This window comes from Salmo trutta, chromosome 20 (genome assembly GCF_901001165.1).
Source record: "Salmo trutta chromosome 20, fSalTru1.1, whole genome shotgun sequence".
NCBI classification, from domain to species: Eukaryota; Metazoa; Chordata; class Actinopteri; order Salmoniformes; family Salmonidae; genus Salmo; species Salmo trutta.
The window spans coordinates 26013979-26036095 of record NC_042976.1 but is presented as its reverse complement, the minus strand read 5'-3'; the positions used below and the strand labels follow the sequence as shown (position 1 = coordinate 26036095).

At 42.9% G+C, this 22117-nt stretch overlaps 1 protein-coding gene across 1 annotated transcript in view; it reads right to left on the bottom strand.

The window, feature by feature from the left end:
• LOC115155779 (rho GTPase-activating protein 20) overlaps positions 1-22117 on the bottom strand; it is a 52955-nt gene that overhangs the window by 6627 nt on the left and 24211 nt on the right. Inside the window, exons 3-11 of the mRNA XM_029702723.1 lie at positions 10358-10528; positions 9555-9704; positions 8057-8098; positions 7818-7902; positions 7585-7729; positions 5508-5696; positions 2800-3155; positions 1964-2073; positions 1292-1475 (exon numbers count right to left, since the gene is read on the bottom strand). Of these exons, the coding sequence (XP_029558583.1) occupies positions 1292-1475; positions 1964-2073; positions 2800-3155; positions 5508-5696; positions 7585-7729; positions 7818-7902; positions 8057-8098; positions 9555-9704; positions 10358-10528 (1432 nt within the window). The remainder of the gene's footprint in view (positions 1-1291; positions 1476-1963; positions 2074-2799; positions 3156-5507; positions 5697-7584; positions 7730-7817; positions 7903-8056; positions 8099-9554; positions 9705-10357; positions 10529-22117) is intronic.

Genomic DNA, 22117 nt, shown 5'->3' with positions numbered 1-22117 from the left:
CACAATATTAGTCACTTTCAAACAAAACAAAACTAAATATGCAAGAGATTTTGTTGTAGGCAGAACGCATCTGAGTAGGATACTATTGCATTGACACACACTACTCAGCCCCTAATATATACAGACCAGTGCGGCATAAACAATCAGAGCTGCAGTAGGCCTATATGGAAATAGATAATTACCATATATGAATTTGTGCTATTCACTTTGAACTGGACTGTGTTTACAGCATGAGCGGTCATGAGGAGATGTGCTTGTTTTGAGATCAAAGCGAGAGCTGCATGTAACCACGTGTGCACATTTGTTAATATGCTTTACTAGTTAGTGAGTTATTAGCCCAGTTATAGATCATTTATAGTCAACAATTAGGGAGTAATTGCATCCTACAAGAGCACAAAACATGTACATTTCTAGACATTGAAAAGGGAGTCAGGTAAAGAGCTTTTTTTGTCTTAAAGGGGCAGTGTTGTCTTTTGAGAGCTGAGTAGCCAATAGGCAGAGGGTAGAATAATTTGTCTGATTCTCTGTAATAATGGTATGATAATAATAATGCATTTTATTTTGTAAAGTGGTTTCTTGCATCAAACAACACAACAGCATTTTCAGTCACCTTCTTGTCTGAAGGACAAGTGGATAAACAGGTTAATGTCAAGCCCTGCATATTTCTTTTCAAAAGTCTCATGGAATGTAGGCCTACATTGAACACATTGGCTGCTACTGTAAACTGAATGACAGAACAGCTATTTACGTGTTAAAATGTTATGGGATGCATTTTCTCCATTGTTTTTGATGATAGGCCACTCTGGTAGGCCTAGATTGTGATCAAATAGCCACAGTAGCCTATATGGCTACTGTTAAAACTGTAATTTAAAGGGGGTACAGCCTCAGTTTGCGCTCAGCAGACGTGAAATTTGCTCAGTGCTGGAAAAGATTTGAGGGAACATTGTATGTATGTATGTATGTATGTATGTATGTATGTATGTATGTATGTATGTATGTATGTATGTATGTATGTATGTATGTATGTATGTATGTATGTATGTATGCAATGTATGTATGTAATGTATGTAGCCCTTGTCCTTAACTGGAAATGTAACTGGAAGTACACGTGAGCAACTCACTTTCACCCAAATCTCCTATTGACATCAATATTATGTAGTAATACACATACACTTTGAAAGTATGGTACAATTATGTGTTCGAAAGAAGACATTAAAATAAAATGAAGAAATATAAAAAGTAACTTAACAGAGAGCAAAACCTAAAAAATTGTTTTTAGGTCCAGTCTCACCTTCTTGGTGGCCTCCCCCTCTGGGCTACAGGGGGCCGGGGTCCACAGCATGCTGGGAGCGATGCACACCGACAGGTTGAAGGCATTCATCTGGTTGTCGTCTGCGTTGCCTTGGATACAGTGGAGCACAGCAACCACATGTCTGAGTAGCAACAGGTTCTCACTGGGCAGAAGATGGACCAACCTGAGGTGGGGGGTGGGGTGAGAACAGACAAAATAATCAGTGATGAATACACAACATCAACAACATCTAGTAACACCCCCCCCCCCTCTCACAAACATTTACATTTTAGCCATTTACAGTAGTACGCGCATACATTTTCATATTCTACACACAAATACATTGCTACATCCTCTGGGAATAAAGCAGATTGTAGAGTTTATCACATTCCTGGGGACAGTTTCTTCCCAGAGAAGACATCAGATGAGCTGTGTTGTGTTATTGTTTGGCTAAGAGTCTTCTGGAAAAGAATTCTTCAGATTTTCATTGTTTCTTTTATGTTCTTTTTTTCCTCTTGGCCTGAGAAGGACTTTATTTTCATGCCTCTGGATCAAAACAGCTTTTCCCGCCCATTTTCTTTCCTTCTCTCTCCCTGTGCCACCCCTACACAGCAGCTTTGTTTTCGCTGTGTGAATGTGTTTGTAAAGGTGCGTTACAGGGAATGCCAGTACCTGTGGATGGCTTGCATCCTCTGCTCTTCCTCCTCTTGCTCCATCACTGCAACCCACTGCTCATACAGATTCACACACAGCAGACTGCCCGGAACGTTCCGCAGGAAGTCCTGTTGGGTCACAACCACAGGGACACATTATATGTTAGAACACCCTTTACCATCACCACGTATGCTTCTCTTCAGTGGAGTTAATACGGATCCTGAAAACATGGCATGTAAAATAGAATGGAATGCCATGAAAGAGGCTGTGTAATTCAATGTGTTTTTACAGAAGCAATCTAGCCCTTTTCACTCGTTTGTTTGTCAGCTCACTTGTTATTAGTTTGTTGGTTGGAGTGGGTATAGTAATATAGCTAACTGAACAGCAGCATGTGTTTTCTCTCTCGCTCTCTCTCTCTCTGTGTTCTGTTCTACCTGATCTAATACAGCTACAAGTTTCCAGTAAAGCCATTGGCACCAACCTTCCAACATGTGCATTGAATTGAGTGTTTTTCTACCTGAGCTTTCTCTTCGCTCCAATCACTTCATTTCTTTCTGTCTGTCTAAGACTTTCTATGGGGATTTCAAACACACACACACACACACACTAGGCACTGTGGTGAATAGGTGTATGTGAGGGTGCAGCTGTGTTAGCTCTGTGCAGTGAATTATTCTGATGTGTATCGTTGAAGCAGGATGAAACCGATCCTTCAAACCTCCTCTCTCTGATGTCTCAATATATCTGATCTGACAAGTCTGGCTACTGACAAGTCTGGCTAGAACCTTTCAACTCTGATTAATCCACACGGACCCTGGTGTGTGTGTGTGTGTGTGTGTGTGTGTGTACTGTCCTACCTTAAAGACTGCAGCAGTGACAAACACAGACTCATGTGTAAGTGTGTGTGTGTCCTCTGTCCCATTGTCCAGTCTGTCTCTCAGCTCTCTGCAGGCTTTGGCTCCTGCAGATCGGCGGAATATACCCCTGGTGTAGGGACCCTCCTGGTACAGAAAGACCAGCATGTCCATGACAGGTTTGGGCAGGGTGTGGTCAGGAGGGCAGATGGAACTGAGAGACCGTCCGAACAGGCATCCCAGGGTAGGGGACAGGGAGGTGGGGGACAGGGGGACACTGTCCAGCTGGCTACTGGAACCCCTCCAGAAGGCCCAGTTAATCAACGACCTCTTCCTCTTAAAGGATTTCTGGCCTGGCTCTGCAGAGAGAGGGGGGGGTTATTCCAACATTTAAGACATTATTTCAACATTAAGTAGGGCCTACTGCTCAATAAAACACAACGAGAGGAAGAGAGGGGGAAAGAGTTGAAGAGTGGAAGTTGTTTGGAGAGAACAGAGGAAGGGGAAAAGATAGAGAAGGAGAGAGAGAGAGAGAGAGAGAGAGAGAGAGAGAGAGAGAGAGAGAGAGAGAGAGAGAGAGAGAAAGAGGCATTGATTCAGAAAGAGACATGACTAGAGAGGGGTCTGAAGGGTGGGGGTGGGGAGGTCTGTCTGGAGAGAGAGAGAGTGTGTGTGTGTTTAGTAAAACCATGTTTCTGAGACTGGGTAGATCATGTTAAGAAGCTGTGGGTCTGTGAGTGTTCATATGTTATGCACTCTGTGTGTGTGTGTGTGTGTGTGTGTGTGTGTGTCTGTGTCTAAAAGACTAAGAACCCTCTGTCTGTGTGTTTGTTTGAGTTACGGTGGAGACATGATGTCTGTTCTTACGTTGCTTGTGTGTGTGTGTGTGTGTGTGTGTGTGTGTGTGTGTGTGTGTGTGTGTGTGTGTGTGTGTGTATCTGTTTGTACCAGTGTGTCACTGTGTGTCTGTCTACTTGGCCTTTCTGTAAAAAAACATTCAATGTGTGTGAAGCACAGCTTATGCTGTGTTTGTGTGGGTGGGGGGTCAATAAAAAGCCCTTCCACATTAGTGGCACAACACCCCTAGCTGCCCAGGGCCCTGTCCGATCAAAACTGAATATTAACAATCCACTGTAGCTTTACACTCAATTACATTTTGGAAGCCAAATCCAAAACAACATTGTTACAGAGCCGCTCCAACATTATTTAACTGGCCCAAGTTGATAAAGTTGTAAAACACACATTGCATCATTATATGCCAGTGTGAGAAATCTTGGAGGGGGGATATTTTGAAGAGAGAAAGGGAACGAGGGAGGGAGAGAGAAAGAGAGAGCAAGAGATCGAGAGAGAGAGAGAGCGAGAGAGAGAGAGAGAGGGCTGGTTGTGTGAGCAATGTTTTGATCCTTTTATGGAGTTGAATGGATCCATGTTGGGTTGTTGCTAAACAGATGCCATATTTCTCTCCTAGCCAATAAAAACCTCTGCTTTCTAGATGTATCAGTAAACAACGATGGTGTTATGACAGAATTGACCCCCAAATCTATCAGTGACACCCTCAGTCTAGTTGGACACCCTCTGACACACCCTATTAGCATACACACACACGTGCACACTTGTAAAACTAGCGCTAAGCAATTAACCAAAATATCATAAAAAAATATATATTATTAAACAACTAATTGTCCAAAGTCGGTTCAATTATTTGAATTCCATTTTGTTTGTGTTTTTTCTGTGAGCTCAATGCACACATTGCACAGTTTCTCTAGAGATAAATCAGATCAAGCCCGAACTGTGCGATGTAGTAGGGAGTTGTAGTTTCCAACAGGCCAATATTCTACATAGTTTAGCGCAGAAAACGTGGTAATTAAATACAATGACCATAATCCATTGCGCGCCTACTTGTCCGGTCTGTGTGTTTCGTTTATGCCTGCTATGTTATGTTAGAATGGGGCAGACATGGAGATGGAGAAGAGACAGAAGAGTGTGTGATGGAGAGGGAAAGAGAGCAGTTGCTTCGCAAGGTACCTCTACCTGAAAATACATGATCTAAGTGATTAATAGTTCGTATTCAGCAGTCATAAAAGTATGCTTTATTTACTTTAAAGAACTACTAAAATAGTGATTTTGTCAGACAGCAGCTCTATAGAGATGAGATGACCTGAAATGAAATAAAGTCATCAAAATCAAACATGTAAACAACTGAAATATTTTCTTCAAGAAAAGTAATGTGAAGAATGGGCAGTCACTACCATCATGGAACTTTTATGCATTTTTTTATTCTGGGTTGTTACAGCATTCAATCCACATCATAATGTTATTTATAATCAAACCCGAAATGGAACCAACCTCAAAAAGCACTTGTTATATTGAAATAATTAGGCTGATGTAGCGGGTAGGGGAGGGTATTGATTTTAAATGGAGGCTTATGTAAGAACTTGACAGAGAGGAATCTAAAGGAAGGCTTGTGGTTGATTCAGTGGAGCCTCTTGAACGATCCTTGTGGAAAACACTCTCTATGTTCACTCTCTATGTTGGCTCTCTCGCTCTTTCTCTCACTCTCTCTGAAAGTAGGGAATAAAAGACGTTTGAGGCAACAACAAAAAAAGGAGGTATGAAGTCAACAAGGGCAAAGGGGAGGGGACCCATTTTTTGAAGGAAACGCAACCCTTTCTTTCTGTTGAGTCGGTCACAGTGTGTAAAGGGGCACTTACCTATGAGCAGAGCCTGTTTGGGACCCACCCGGCGGGACTTGAGGATGAACTGGCACTGGGTGTCTGGAGGGAGACACTGGTCCAGCAGCATCGCCCCCTGGCCCTCTGGAGAAGGAACTGCATCCTTCCCTCCACCACCTCCTCCATCCCGAATGTGACTCATCTTGATACTGAAGGGAAACTCGTGCCCTGTGGGGTTATAGAGGAGAGGGTCAAGATGTTAGAGGTCAGGGTTCATGAGTCTCACTGGAGGTGTGACCAGGCCAGGTTTACAGTACGCCCAGCAAGTCTCTTATCTACCTCATCGTTAAGTCAATACCGGAAGGAACATACCTTTGAGTAACAAAACAAAACAGAGCAACTTTTGACTCCAGAGTAAAAGGTTGGAGAAGGTACAGTGGCAAGTATTCATGGATGCCAAGGGAGGCCAGGCTTCCAGAAAAAAATATAAATAATGTTTTATATTTCTTTATTCCATTTCATAATTGTCCTTCTATTTGCAAGAGGCTGAATGTATCTCTCACAGGAGAAAGCATCAGAGCAAGCGAAACAGCATCCTTCTGTCTCTCTACGTGTAGGCCATCTATCTGATGCTGTCTGGTCCAAACGAGTATGACATTGTTGCCACCTATCATAGCATTGAAGGCAAGGGAGGCTTACGAGCATCTGGCCTCCCTTGACAATAAAAATAAATACATGTTTTGCCAATAAGCGTTGAGCTAAACTGAGCGAGCTCAACTGTGAATGGTCCTGGCGCACCAAAAAAAGTGTCAAGGGAAGCCAGCTTGGATTGGCATTACTCCTATCAAATCCCATTGAGAGCATATGTCAGTGACAAAAAATGTGAATTGTTTCATCTCATTGTGTTGTTGTCCTCCGGTGGCTAGCTAAAATTGTCCCTTTCCTAAATTAGCCATGGATGGAGATAGGGATTTGGACTTGTTGTTTTACTTAATTCTCCGTAATGGCCAATGATTATAACGCTGATTCTGATCCAACCATTAATTCATACATTGATGTGCCCCTGGCCTGAGAGGATGGAAGTTCAACATGTAGCTAGATATAGAAGGCTAATGTTAACTAGCTAACATTGCCCATGAATAGAAGTTAGACTAGCGAGCAAGCATTTCAGCCAGGTAGACTACGACAACAAAAAATAAAGGCGTGTACTGTATGACAGAGTGATAGACCGTTTCTTCAACATGAAAGACAGGATGGCATTGGTGTTTTGCGGGTACTATTTAATGAAGCTGACAGTTGAGGACTTGTGAGGCGTCTGTTTCTCAAACTAGACACTCTAATGTACTTGTCCTCTTGCTCAGTTGTGCACTGGGGCCTCCCACTCCTCTTTCTATTCCGGTTAGAGCCAGTTTGCGCTGTTCTGTGAAGGGAGTAGTACACAGCGTTGTACCAGATCTTCAGTTTCTTGGCAATTTCTCGCATGGAACAGCCTTCATTTCTCAGAACAAGAATAGACTGATGAGTTTCAGAAGAAAGTTCTTTGTTTCTGGCCATTTGGAGCCTGTAATCGAACCCACAAATGCTGATGCTCCAGATACTCAACTAGTCTAAAGAAGGCCAGTTTTATTGCTTCTTTAATTAGAACAACAGTTTTCAGCTGTGCTAACATAACTGCAAAGGGGTTTTCTAATGATCAATTAGCCTTTTTAAAATGATAAACTTGGATTATCTAACACAACGTGTCATTGGAACACAGAAGTGGTGGTTGCTGATAATGGGCCTCTGTACGCCTATGTAGATATTCCATAAAAAATCTGCAGTTTCCAGCTACAATAGTCATTTACAACATTAACAATGTCTACATTGTATTTCTGATCAATTTGATGTTATTTTAATGGACAAAAAAAAATTGCTTTTTTTTTCAAAAACAAGGACATTTCTAAGTGACCCCAAACTTTTCAATGGTAGTGTAGGTTGAGTAGGTACTGAGTATGTATTGTAGAAGTTTCCTTTGACCACTGACTAGGGTCAACTTGTGCCATAAACTAAACAAGAGCTATATGGCTGGGTTTAAGGTGAGTGTAATAGGGCTGTGGGGTAAAGGAGTTGAACTCACCAATGAGCGGGTACGGGGAGTCATCTTTAATGGAGCTCACCCACAACTGGTGGTCTTTCACACAGCCCGAAATGCCAAACTGCTGTAGTGCCATTTGGATGACATCAGTGGTGCTGTCTGAATTACTTACAGCTAGAGTCTTAGCCTGGGGGAAGACAAAAACATTAGAAAAATGCACACACATATGACGGAACACACACACACACCTGCACCCATACATAAACAGTACTTACATAAGCACAATTCCCAATGTCCTTTGCAAATATCTTCAGAGGAATGGTCTTGGGGTCATCCTTCTCTTTCTCTTCGTTTATTCGACTAGAGGAACGAAGGAGGAAGTTAGCGTAAAAAACAATACCTTCTTTAACACAAGCAAGACTAAACACATTATTCAAGCTACTGAAGTCAAGCCATAGCCTATTAGTATCAGAGGAAGTAATGAACAATATCGTCATCCGTCATTTCTGGTTACCTTTTGATGAGAAAAAGCCACTTCTCCTTGTGCTCCACAGAACTGCAGACAGACAGAGAGAGAGATAGAAAATTAAGTCGGATAACCAATATCATTTGTCTCATTTTCTCTTACATAACGTGTCCCTGTAAAACTGCATTTTTTCTATAAATTCCTGGTGTCAAGGCATATAGTGTGTGTGTGATATTTTATAACCACTGGCTCTCTGTGGTCAGAGTAAGGGGGTTTTTACGACTAGGAATATGACTCTGGTTGTGGTGCGGTGTTGGGATGATAATTTACTGTTCTAGTGGTTGTTCCTTTTTCTGAGACAGAATAACAAGTCCTGTATGGTACGCTAAATTTCCTTTCGTACGGTACCCGGAGGCAAAGTCATTAATATCCGTCGGATGATTGGTTGAGGATTCTTGACTGAGTGACGTCACTCTGACCCCTTACCAAAACATGGCAAACAATTTCTTTCACCTCAGATCTGAAACCAGTAGTAACCACAACATTAAATGACAATTAACATAACAATTACATATGAATCTGAAATTCTAACGCCACAATAACATTGTCGCAGAGGAGGGCTTGCTATCAGCCGTTTTCTTATAAAACAGCTCAGATAGCAAAATGCTAATGTGCAGCGCGTGCTACCTAAAGTTAGCTAGACTCGGGACCTCATGGGGACATAGGCTTCAGGAGCCAGTGGGTTAGATATTATTCCACCATGGGCAACAACTGGCTACTAGCTTGTTTTCAGCCAAATATGTTCAACTCATCCAGTGACCAGCACATTTAGAAGGATAGCTATTGACTGAAATGTAGCTAGCTTACTGGCTAGCTAGCATGCTAGCTCACACTGGCCATGCAGTAGCCAACTAGCTAGCTAGCTCACTAATCGTGGATGCCAAGACACAGCTATCTAGACTTGGGAGCTTATGGGTACATAAGCTACATTAGCCAACTGGTTAGACATGATTACACCATGGGCAACAATAACTGGCGACTAGTTTGTATTCAGACAAATAATTTCAACTCATTGTTAGTTTACACACTGAGAACCGCATTTAGGAGGATAGCTAATTACTGAAATGTAGCTAGCTATATCACTGGCCAGGCAGTAACTAATTGTGGACGCATTACCTATTCTTTGATACATTTGGGTTAACTTGCTCATATCAAGCAACACATACCAGACCGTTTGTGGAAAGGTAAAAATAACAATTTGTGGGCTTGTTTTTTGAATGATCGGACAGTGAAACTAAAATAGGTTGGTCACTAGCTGGTGAGGCTGACGCTGCATTTCCCAAGTCGTTCGGTCAGTGCTAACTGCTCATGCCGGCAGCTAGCATGAATATTCATGTCCTTGCCCATCTTCCTACAGAAGGAAATTTTGCGTACATACTACATACTCAATGAGGATTTATTAAAGGGACATTCTACACATTCTACTGTGTGTGTGTGTGTGTGTGTGTGTGTGTGTGTGTGTGTGTGTGTGTGTGTGTGTGTGTACCTGAATGTGGTGACACAGTTGAAGGTAGGCCAGCCCATGACAAAGCTCCTGTCTAGACTGGTGCTGCCCTCACACACCTCCTCCATACAGCCTGCTGTCCACATCTCACACACACGCACCTGAGCCTTCAGTTTGAAGTGTGTGGATGACCTGCAGCAAACACGAGAGGGTCACACACAGTTTAACACACACACACGCGCTGAATCACGTTTCTGAGCACATACATTTATTAATAGCCATGGTGGAATTCTCAACATTCCTACTGCAAACCTGCTGCATGTATACGTGTCTATGTCTGTGAACACCCCTGATACACACACACCTTCCTATCATACTCTTTTTAACCCAGAATGTAATAAAGCCAATTATAGCTGTCTCCACTATGTATGGGTCAGCTCCACCCAGAGGCACATGATGTTGAATATACAGTTGGTTGGCGAGAGAGGCCCTGTTTTGCTGCCACAACATCACAGCAATGTTGCATCAACACCCTGAAAGTATCTGGAGCATTGCCTGAAGGTTGTGTTCTGGGTGGGGAGCCCCTCTGGCCCTGATGAGTGGTCTCTGATCTGGGCACGGCCTCAGATGGATTTAATTGGCTGAGAGGTAATTATAGGCCGGATAGGAACGAGGGAGGGAGGGATGAGGGAGGGAGGGAAGTATAGGGCTCACAGTCCCGGGAGACAGGGTTTTTAGACTTGAGTAGGGAAGAGAGGGATGGAATGCAGTTTTTAGAAGTTGCCTTCCGCTCTTTTGCTCCCCCCCCCCCCCCCCATCTCTCTCACAGACACACACAGACTCACTTGGCCTTGGCGATGAGGAGTGTGTCAGTGAAGAGGAAGAGGTGTCTCTCCTGTGTCTGCAGGCCAGTCTTCAGCTGAGTGTGGGCGTGGGCTAGGAACACCCTGCCTGGGGAGAGGAACGCCTGCACCAGGGGACACGTCTCTGGACTGACCGGAGACAGACAGTTCTCCCTGTCAACACACACACACATCACACACTGTTAGAATAACCAGGTAAACACATCACATGGTGTTAGAACAACCAGTTCAACATACAGTAGAGGGGTCATTTCAGGTTGGCTCCCAACGGGCCAACGGGTCAAGAGGATTACTGTTTGGGGTCAGAGGGATAGGAAGTGTGGGTCCCTTTGGTTGTGTTAATGAATGAACTCAGTGCTCCCTATAGGCATTCCCAATGACCTCCTAGTCTCATTTTAACAAGGTTATCCACATCCTCAGCTAGGGGCTTACATAGCCTTACAGCCCTGGTGTATGTATAGAGTGGCGAGCTCAGCTGTGACATTAACCGGATGGTGTTATCCTCGTGTGGCTGGGATAATGTCATTATTTTTGGAATAAGAAGAGTTGTAAAAAGACCAAGGCACTTCAGCCAGTCAGTCTTCCATTAGTTAATTCCTTACAGTACATAACTGATTAATTACACAAGTCAATGGGAAAGGTACAGTATCTGTGTTTTTGAATGACTATGCATGTGGAGGGATATTCCATGGCAAGCTTTTGGTGCTTCCCAGTGTTGGGAGGGAACTGTTTGAAGAGAATTCTCTGGGGTTGGGGACTAAGATTTAAAAAAATTACCTTTATTTAACTAGGCAAGTCAGTTAAGAACAAATTCAAATTTTCAATGACGGCCTAGGAACACTGCCTTGTTCAGGGGCAGAACGACAGATTTTTATCTTGTCAGCTCGGGGATTCAATCTTGCAACCTTTCGGTTACTAGTCCAACACTCTAACCACTAGGCTACCTGCCGCCCCTAATGGGTGATGATGGGTGTGTGTGCACCCGTGTGTGTACATGCGTGTGCCCGATTTGCTCAGTTGGTAGAGCATGGTGCTTGCAACGTCAGGGTTGTGGGTTCGATTCCCACAGGGGACCAGTACCAAAAAGTGTGAAAATGTATCCATTCACTATGTAATTCGCTCTTGATGAGATTGTAGGTATTTAGCAGACAATGTAAATGTAATGCTGGCAAAGAGGAAGGAGTCAATCATCTCCTTCAGTCTTTATTTTTAAAAAAAACGTTGCATGGCTAAATACAGGACTACTGTTAAGGTACACTACATTTCCTGCTCGTTGAATATCTCATTCTAAAATCATGGTATTAATATGTAGTTTGTTCCACCTTTGCTGGTATGACAACCTCCACTCTTCTCGGAAGGCTTTCCAATAGATGTTGGAAGATTGCTGAGGAGACTTGCTACCATTCAGCCACAAGATCATTAGTGAGGTTGGGCACTGATGTTGGGCGATTAGGCCTGGCTTGAAGTCGGTGTTCCATTTCATCCCAAAGGTGTTCGATGGGGTTGAGGTCAGGGCTCTGTGCAGGCCAGTCAAGTTCTTAAACACCGATCTAAAAAAACCTAGCCCGAACCACGAAAAACAGCGACAGACCATTATTCCTCCTCCACCAAACTTTACAGTTGCCACGATGCATTGGGGCAGGTAGCATTCTGGCATCCGCCAAACCCAGATTTGTCTTCCGGAATACCAGATGGTGACGCGTGATTCATCACTCCAGAGAATGTGTTTCCACTGTTCCAGAGTCCAATGGCGACAAGCTTTACACCACTCCAGCCGACACTTGGTGATCTTAGGCTTGTGTGCGGCTGCTCGGGCCATGGAAACCCATTTCATGAAGCTCCCGACAAACAGTTCTCGTGCTGACGTTGCTTCCAGAGGCAGTTTGGAATTTGGTAGTGAGTGGTGCAAACGAGGAAAGATGATTTTTACCCGCTTCAGCACTCGGCGGTCCCGTTCTCAACCACTTCGCGGCTGAGCAGTTATTGCTCCTAGATGTTTCCACTTCACAATAACAGCACTTACAGTTGGCCAGGGCAGCTCTAGCCAGGCAGAATTTGGAAGAACTGACTTGTGGGAAAGGTGGCATCCTATGACGGTGCCACATTGAAAGTCACTGAGTTCTTCAGTACGGGCCATTCTACTACCAATGTTTGTCTATGGAGATTGCACGGCTGTGTGCTCGATTTTATACACCTGTTAGCAACGGGTGTGGCTAAAATAGCCAAATCCACTCATTTGAAGGGGTGTCTACATACTTTTGGCCATGTTGTGTATATACATGTACGTGTGAGTTAGTCACAGATCAGTAGATAGGGTTTATCAAACACACTATTCGAAAATACACTCTATCTACAAACGTATGATGACACCCCTTCAAATTAGCTGATTCGGCTATTTGAGCCACACCCGTTGCTCAAGCACACAGCCATGCAATCTTCATAGACAAACAGGAGAAATACTGGTCTAGGGCTGTTTTTCATGGTTCAGGCTAGAACCCCTTAGTTCCAGTAAAGGGAAATCTTAACGGTACAGCATACAATGACATTCTAGACGATTCTGTGCTTCCAACTTCGTGGCAACAGTTGGATGCCCCCGTGCACAAAGCGAGGTCCATTCAGAAATGGTTTGTCGAGATCAGTGTGGAAGAACTTGACTGGCCTGCACAGAGCCCTGACCTCAATCCCATCGAACACCTTTGGGATGAATTGGAAGGCCGACTGCGAGCCAGGCCTATTCGCCCAACATCAGTGCCCGACCTTACTAATGTTCTTGTGGCTGAATGGAAGCAAGTCCCAGGCAGCAATGTTCCAACATCTAGTGGAAGCCTTCTCAGAAGAGTGGAGGCTGTTATAGCAGCAAAAGGGGTACCAACTCCATATTAACGCCCGTGATTTTAGAATGAGATGAGCAGCTGTCCACATACTTTTGGTCATGTAGTGTATATCCACTTGAACAAGAGAATAACTTTTCCTGGATATTATTATTATTAGAATATCAAGAAGATGTGTGTGTTAACTTTGGAAGGGACAACTTGTCCAAGAGCGGGAAGAGAACAATGATAGTCATCCGATCATGAAAAACACAGAGAAACACACAGATATAAGCACTATATCAGGTTCTAGAGAAAGATACATCTTCCTGAATTATGTCAATATCTGCCATGGGCAAGTACAGCAGATGGAAAAAGTTTGCATTTTTACGGGGAACAAAGGAAATCGTTGCAGGGCTCTGTCCTTTCCTGTTTACATCAGGCTGTGAGATCCGATTCTCAGCTCGCATTCAAGAGATAATGACCCTGTACACACACACGCGCGCACACACACACACACACACACACACACACACACACACCCATCATCTTGACCCCCAACCCCAGAGAATTCCATTCAAACCGTTCCCTCCCAACACTGGGAAGCACCAAAAGCTTGCCATGGAATATCCCTCCACATGCATATTCCATAGTCATTCAAAAACACATACCTTTCCCATTGACTCATGTAATTAATCAGTTATGTACTGTAAGTAATTAACTAATGGAAGACTGACTGGCTCTGAAGTACCTTGGTCTTTTTACAACTCTTCTTATTCCAAAAAGAACAAGGTAACTAGAAAACCAATTAAATCACAAACTAAGGTCTTCAGTTTGCTATTGATTCATTGCTTCTGGATGACTCTTAAAGGCAGAAACCATGATTCAAAACCAGGGTGGAATTTGTAGGAGGGAAAATTGGGGAGGTTCATATCCTCGTACCCCCCTAAAAATTCTGGAATATAACTGTAATTAACACCATAACAGACAAAAGATGAGCTTCAACGCGAGATTATAATTTATAAACATAGGACCATATAGAAGACCTCATCACCTTCTCTACATGCTTTTCTTAATATATCTGGGAAATGCCTATGTCATAGAGCCCCCCCACACACAGAACACCTTACTGTAATATCTCTCCCTTGCTCTCTCCCTCTATAAAGACACCAGACTTCCATATTCAGCCCCCCTCCCCCTGAATGGTTGATTGGCAGCTGAGCTCCTGGTCCACTGAAGCTGATGGATGACTGACTAACGATCCCATTGTGTCATGTGATGTTGATAAATTGGGCATAGAGGCCGTTTGCATCTACACACCACATATACACGGCCATCTTTGTTAGGGAACAGTCCTGCGGAGCGAGATGTTGACTTTTCAGACACAATGCTTGTTGTTTATCCTCGGGGGGCTGCTGTGGGATAAGGTCTCTAAACCCAACCCTGGCATGCCTTTAGGGAGAGAATGGTGAATATTGATGAGCCCTCTATCACTATATCAGGCCTACTAGCCAAACAGAACGCCTAACGAGTGGCACCACCCTCTTATCTAGGGCTGGTAATTGCCAGGGACCTCACAATACGATATTATCAATAGATTCTCACGATTGACATGATTCTGTATGTATTGAGATTCAACCCTGCGATTTTATTGTGATTTGATGTCCCATACATATTGCTCACTATATGACTGCTGCAGAGAGACAAGAGGGAGCATGATACTTTTGGGGGGGCTCAGTCATGTTGGCTCACTATTTAAAAAGAAGATGGAGAACAAGCTATAGGATGAAAAATACTGGCGTTTTGGCGCAGGTACAGCCGACTATCTCAAGCTAGCGCTATCTAGAAAAATCAACAACTACAAATAGATACTTGGAGTAAAAGTATCTATATAATATTGTCCAAAATAATATCAGGATATGTAAATATCCCAATTCACCTCCATTACTACTTATCCTGACTATGGTCACACTGGCTTTCTGAAGTCTCTCTTTCTCACACACACACAGAGGTGGGGTGTGTCAAGGTTACTGGAGGCTGCTGCCAGGAGATGAGGTCACCCTGGTCCAGATGTGTGTTGTAACCAGACCAAGAGGACATGTCCCTCAGATGACACACCCACCCCCCTGTTCTAACAACATCTTAACTCCCCATCTTAACTCCCCATCTTAATTCCCCATCTTCACTCCCCATCTTAACTCCCCTTGTGTTTTGATGGGACGAAGATTTTCTGTAGCTCAGCGAAAAGCTCTAGAATTACGCTCGTGCACTGCATCCCCTAGGCAGACATTATACATCCATATATAACACTGTCCTTTTGCTTTGCTCTAGTTAACATATATATCTGTGTGTGTGTGTGTGTGTGTGTGTGTGTGTACTGCTGTCTGCCTGTCGTCTCCACTCCAACAATGAATGGCCACCAGCTCTCCTGCATATTTCAACTAATTTATTATTGAGGCCCAGCGACCAATATCTTTTAATTTAATTTGTCTGCACCTGTCCAACCCCAAGTAGTGCTTGACTTCTCTCAGGGGCACAAAAGGTTTTGTATTTTATGACAACAATCTAAGGGAAAAGCAAATAAATTGCAACCCTTTGTCAAGAGACAGGAAGGGGGAACTTTATACAAATCTCATTGACTTATGTAATGTTTGAACTTTGACTGGGTGATAAAATCAAACAGTGTGTTTGGACCTGATGGTATGTGTGTTGCGTGTCTCAGCAACAAGTATTAGCAATAACTTGACTTCGCTTACAGTCAAACACTGTCCAGACCAACGCCAGTGTCACTCTGCGAAGTGGTGTGATTGACGGCGCAGTGTGTGTGTTAGCCATCCTGTCAACCCATGGTGAAGTCGAAGTGCACACGGCACCAATACACTGCTGCCAATTCATCATGGTTACGTCTTGAATGAAGACATCACTACTGACATGGATTTATAATCCACACTTTATTTGACCGAGGGGACGACACTCACTTTATCTCTCTTCCCATGTACCCAATCTTTCTCAAACACACACACACACATTAGAGGTCGACCGATTAATCGGAATGGCCGATTAATTAGGGCCGATTTCAAGTTTTCATAAAAATCGGTAATCGGTATTTTTGGCCACCGATTTGCCGTTTTTATGTTTTTTTTTTTTTTTTTTAAACCTTTATTTAACTAGGCAAGTCAGTTAAGAGCAAAGACAGCAGACTTCGCCAAACGGGGATGATTTAACAAAAGCGCATTTGCGAAAAAAAAGCACAATCGTTGCACGACTGTACCTAACCATAAACATCAATGCCTTTCTTAAAATCAATACACAGAAGTATATATTTTTAAACCTGCATATTTAGCTAAAAGAAATCCAGGTTAGCAGGCAATATTAACCAGGTGAAATTGTGTCAGTTCTCTTGCGTTCGTTGCACGCAGAATCAGGGTATACAGAATCTGGCTCGTTGCGAACTAATTTGCCAGAATTTTACGGAACTATGAAATAACATTGTAGCTTGTGCGATGTAACAGGAATATTTAGACTTATGGATACCACCCGTTAGATAAAATACGGAACGGTTCCGTATGTCACTGAAAGAATAATGTTTTCGAGATGATAGTTTCCGGATTTGACCATATTAATCTAATGACCTAAGGTTTATTATATTATAGTTAAGTCTATGATTTGATATTTGATAGAGCAGTCTGACTGAGCGGTGGTAGGCAGCAGCAGGCTCATAATAGTCAAAGATATATGGTTTAGAGAGAAATAGTCGACGCGTCATAATTCCTGTAATAACTTGCGGCTGAACTTGAAAGGGGTTCCTTCGTTATTTTACCGTTCATGTCTTCCATTGAGAATGTCTTGATCTACTTCAAATAAGGTCTGTGTTTTGTGCTTAAACCGCCTCGGCGTTTTGATACCCGTGTAAATCTCACTAGGTAACATTTGTCAACATATTTTCATAAATCCACTCTACAAAAGAATGTATCTTCGCTTATATTGATCAGAGTTATATCCTATGGATATCTACAGTTATAAAATTGGCAAGGTGGTGTAAGCCTAAACCAAACACAGACCTTATTTTAAGTTAATCTAAAAATATCCTATGGAATAAATGAAGCAACCGCTTTTCAAATTTTGCTAGAAGGTGTCATGGGAATTGTGACTCGCACTTTGGTAGTCAATTCTTACCATGCCCATTATTAAAATAGGATTTCCTGCATATAGAAATTACAGTTTTTGTTTTCAGCATTCATCACAGGTAACTTAAACTTTATTTTTATTATTCAAACAGTTGAGAGTATTTGTCTCCTAAGCAGACTCTTCAGTATCGTTGTCACTTCAGAGCTCTGTGTGTGTGTGTGTGTGTGTGTGTGTGTGTGTGTGTGTGTGTGTGTGTGTGTGTGTGTGTATATATATATGTACATATTTTATTTTTAAATCATAAAATCGGCCGATTAATCGGTAGCAGCTTTTTTGGTCCTCCAATAATCGGTATCGGCGTTGAAAAATCATAATCAGTCGACTTCTAACACACACACACACAAACACACACACACACAAACACACACAAACACACACACACACCTCTTCCCTTATCTAATATGAGTCATCTAGTGTATCCAGTGACTCATAGAGTGGACCCCCGTAGCAGGGGAGATGGGGGTCTTATAAAAATAACATCAGTGTGTTCTTTCCAAAACTCACATCATGGTTTTAATGGAAAGCGAGGGCAACAGACCTTGTCTCTCATACATAGGGTAGAATGAGTTCTGGAGGGTGCCATGGTTGTTGAGAATGAGGAGGTAGCATATGGAAGGACAAATGGAGGCATGTACTGTACATGCATAAGTTCTAGTGTGGACAATGACCATAGTGAATGTGTATAGATTTCATATAACTCCAGCGGTAGAAGGCAGTAAACAACTCCATGTTATTGGGAATAATAAGAGAAATGAAGCCCAGTCTTATAAAACTCTCCATATTAGGAAATGTGGTGGCACAGTGGCTGGTGGCCATTAAAAACAGGGTCATTATTGCTAAAACTACGTTTAGTTTCTAATATTCCCCTCCTCCCATATCCATTTCACTGCTGCAGGCCATATTGTACTGTGCCTCAGTAGGGACTGACTGTAGCCCTGGAGTGGTAAAGCTGGAGCAGAGTGAGGCGACTTCTAGATGAGGTGAAAGGGGGAGGGGTGACGTAAGTGCCTGAGCGAAAGGACAGAGTCACCACATAGGCCTGATGATAAAAGCAGGCAGGAATCACCTGGGCCAGCAAAGAATTTATAGCAGAGTAGTGTGCGTTTCCCTGAGGAAAAGTAAATCATTTGGAGAGAGAGACAGAGAAAAATAGAGAGAGAGACCGAGAGAAAGAGTGATAGACAGAGAGAGACAGACAAAGAAAGAGAGAGGGAATGCGTAGATTAGTGAGTTGAAGAGAAACAGAGAGAGAGGTAGAGATGTCTTCATCTCATCCAACACGCCTCACTTCCCTGACCTTTAACTTCTCCCCACTGTGAATCACATGATAGCACCATGCCACGCTCTCTGGACAAGCCCTTCCCTGGAGAACCCCCTTGACCCTGGTGACCCCCGTCGTTCTCTGCACCTCCTGACGAGGAGTTAGAGGTCAAGGCTTAGAGCATTAACCCAGTCTCTTTCGCTCCTGAGAATGTCTCCACCACAGACACTCTCACTAAGTGTCTACCATTCGCTTGTTCTCTCTCTCTCTCGCTCTCTCTCTCTCACTCTCTCTCTCTCTCACACACTCACTCTTTCTCTCTACACTCAGACACACAATACCTCCAGCCACGAGAGCAATGAACCATTAAAGCGTCAACAGCGTTCAGCTCAACACTCCCATGTGGTCCAGTTTCACACAACACGCTCCAGCTCAGCCTACACTAACTGAGTAAACAGTTAGCACTAGAAAACACATAAATATGTCCAACAACACCAGGACGGGACAAGGTTTCTCCACTCTAGTCTCTCTAACTCTGCAGTAATGTTAGTTTGACGTGTAAGAGATTACATTTTCAAGTTTTAATGTCACATACATAAGCACAGTGAAATGCCTTTCTTGCAAGCTCTAACCCCAACAATGCAGTAATCAATGACAATGTAATACTAAAAATAACAAGGTAGAACAAAAACACACAAGAAATAAAAATAAGAAGAACATGATAAGGTAAGTAAGCATACCATATTATACAGGGTCAGTTCCAATAACATATTTTTTATTTATGTATTTATTTTTTATTTCACCGTTTATTTAACCAGGTAAGCTAGTTGAGAACAAGTTCTCATTTACAACTGCGACCTGGCCAAGATAAAGCAAAGCAGTGTGACAAAAACAACAACACAGAGTTACACATGGAGTAAACAAACGTACAGTCAATAACAAAATAGAAAAGTCTATATACAGTGTGTGCAAATGTAGTAAGATTAGGGAGGTAAGGCAATAAATAGGCCATAGAGGCGAAATAATTACAATTTAGCATTAACACTGGAGTAATAGATGTGCAGATGATTTTTTATTTTTTATTTTATTTTACTTTTATTTAACCAGGTAGGCAAGTTGAGAACAAGTTCTCATTTACAACGGCAACCTGGCCAAGATAAAGCAAAGCAGTTCGACACATATAACAACACAGACTTGCACATGGGGTAAAACAAACATACAGTCAATAATACAGTAGAAAAATAAGTCTATATACAATGTGTCACATTCATCGTAAGGATGGGACCAAAGTGCAGCGGGAATGTGTATACTCATCTTCTTTATTACGAAGAAAACCAAAATAAACACAGGTTAATACAAAACAACAACGAAAAAACAGTCCTGTGAGGCACACAGCTACACACGGAACAACTACCCACAAAAAGCCATGGAAAAACACCCCTACTAAATAGGACCTTCAATTAGAGGCAATGAGGAACAGCTGCCTCCAATTGAAGGTCAACGCAATAAACTAAACATAGAAATAGAAAAACTAGAACGAACATAGAAATATACTAACATAGAACATTAACCAAAAAACCCCGAAACACATAAAACAAACACCCCTGCCACGCCCTGACCGAACTATAATAACAAACAACCCCTTTTACTGGTCAGGACGTGACACAATGTGAGCAAATGAGGTGAGATAAGGGAGGAAAAGGCAATAAATAGGCCATGGTGGCAAAGTAAATACAATATAGCAATTAAAACACTGGAATGGTAGATTTGACAGTAGATGAGTGTGTAAAGTAGAAATACTGGGGTGCAAAGGAGCAAAATAAATAAATAAATATAATAGGGGAAGAGGTAGTTGTTTGGGCTATTTATAGATGGTTAGATGATGATGTGCAAGTAGAAATACTGGGGTGCAAAATAGCAAAAGAATAACAATATGGGGAGGAGGTAGTTTGGTGGGCTATTTACAGATGGGCTGTGTACAGGTGCAGTGATCGGTAAGCTGCTCTGACAGCTGATGCTTATAGTTAGTGAGGGAGATATAAGTCTCCAGCTTCAGTGACATTTGCAATTCGTTCCAGTCATTGGCAGCAGAGTACTGGAAGGAAAGGCAGCCAAAGGAGGTGTTGGCTTTGGGGATGACCAGTGAAATATACCTGCTGGAGCGCGTGCTACGGGTGGGAGTTGCTATCGTGACCAGTGAGCTGAGAAGGCAGGGCTTTACCTGGCAAAGACTTATAGATGACCTGGAGCCAGTGGGTATGGCAACGGATATGTAGTGATAGCCAGCCAACAAGAGCATACAGGTCGCAGTGGTGGGTAGAATATATGGGGCTTTAGTGACAAAACGGATGGCACTGTGATAGACTACATCCAATTTTCTGAGTAGAGTGTTGGAGGCTATTTTGTAAATGACATTGCCAAAGTCAAGGATCGGTAGGATAGTCAGTTTTACGAGGGTATGTTTGGCAGCATGAGTGAAGGAGGCTTTGTTGTGCAATAGGAAGCCGATTCTAGATTTACATTTGGATTGGAGATGCTTAATGTGAGTCTGGAAGGAGAGTTTACAGTCTAATCAGACACCTAGGTATTTGTAGTTGTCCACATATTCTAAGTCAAAACCGTCCAGAGTATTGATGCTAGTCGGGCGAGCGGATGCGGGCAGCAATCGGTTGAAGAGCATGCATTTAGTTTTACTAGCATTTAAGAGCAGTTGGAGGCCACAGAAGGAGTGTTGTATGGCATTGAAGCTTGTTTGGAGGATTGTTAATACAGTGTCCGAAGAAGGACCAGATGTATACAAAATGGTGTCGTCTGTGTAGAGGTGGATCAGAGAATCACCAGCAGCAAGAGTGACATCATTGATATATACAGAGAAAAGAGTAGGCCCGAGAATTGAACCCTGTGGCACCCCCATAGAGACTGACAGAGGTCCAGACAACAGGCCCTCCGATTTGACACATTGAACTCTATCTGAGAAGTAGTTGGTGAACCAGGCGAGGCAATCATTTGAGAAACCAAGGCTTTTGAGGCTGTCGATAAGAATGTGGTGATTGACAGAGTCGAAAGCCTTGGCCAGGTCGATGAAGACGGCTGCACAGTACTGTCTTTTATTGATGGCGGTTATAATATCATTTAGAACCTTGAGCGTGGCTGAGGTGCACCCATGACCAGCTCTGAAACCAGATTGCATGGCGGAGAAGTTACTGTGGGATTCGAAATGGTCAGTGATCTGTTTGTTAACTTGGCTTTCGAAGACTTTAGAAAGGCAGGGCAGGATGGATATAGGTCTGTAACAGTTTGGGTCTAGAGTGTTTCCCCTAATCTTTAGGGATCTCAGACGATATGAAAGTTGCTGCAGGGGGGTGCAGAGCTGTTGGCCAGGGTAGGGGTAGCCAGGTGGAAAGCATGGCCGGCCGTAGAAAAATGCTTATTGAAATTCTCGATTATAGTAGATTTCTCGGTGGTGAAAGTGTTTCCTAGCCT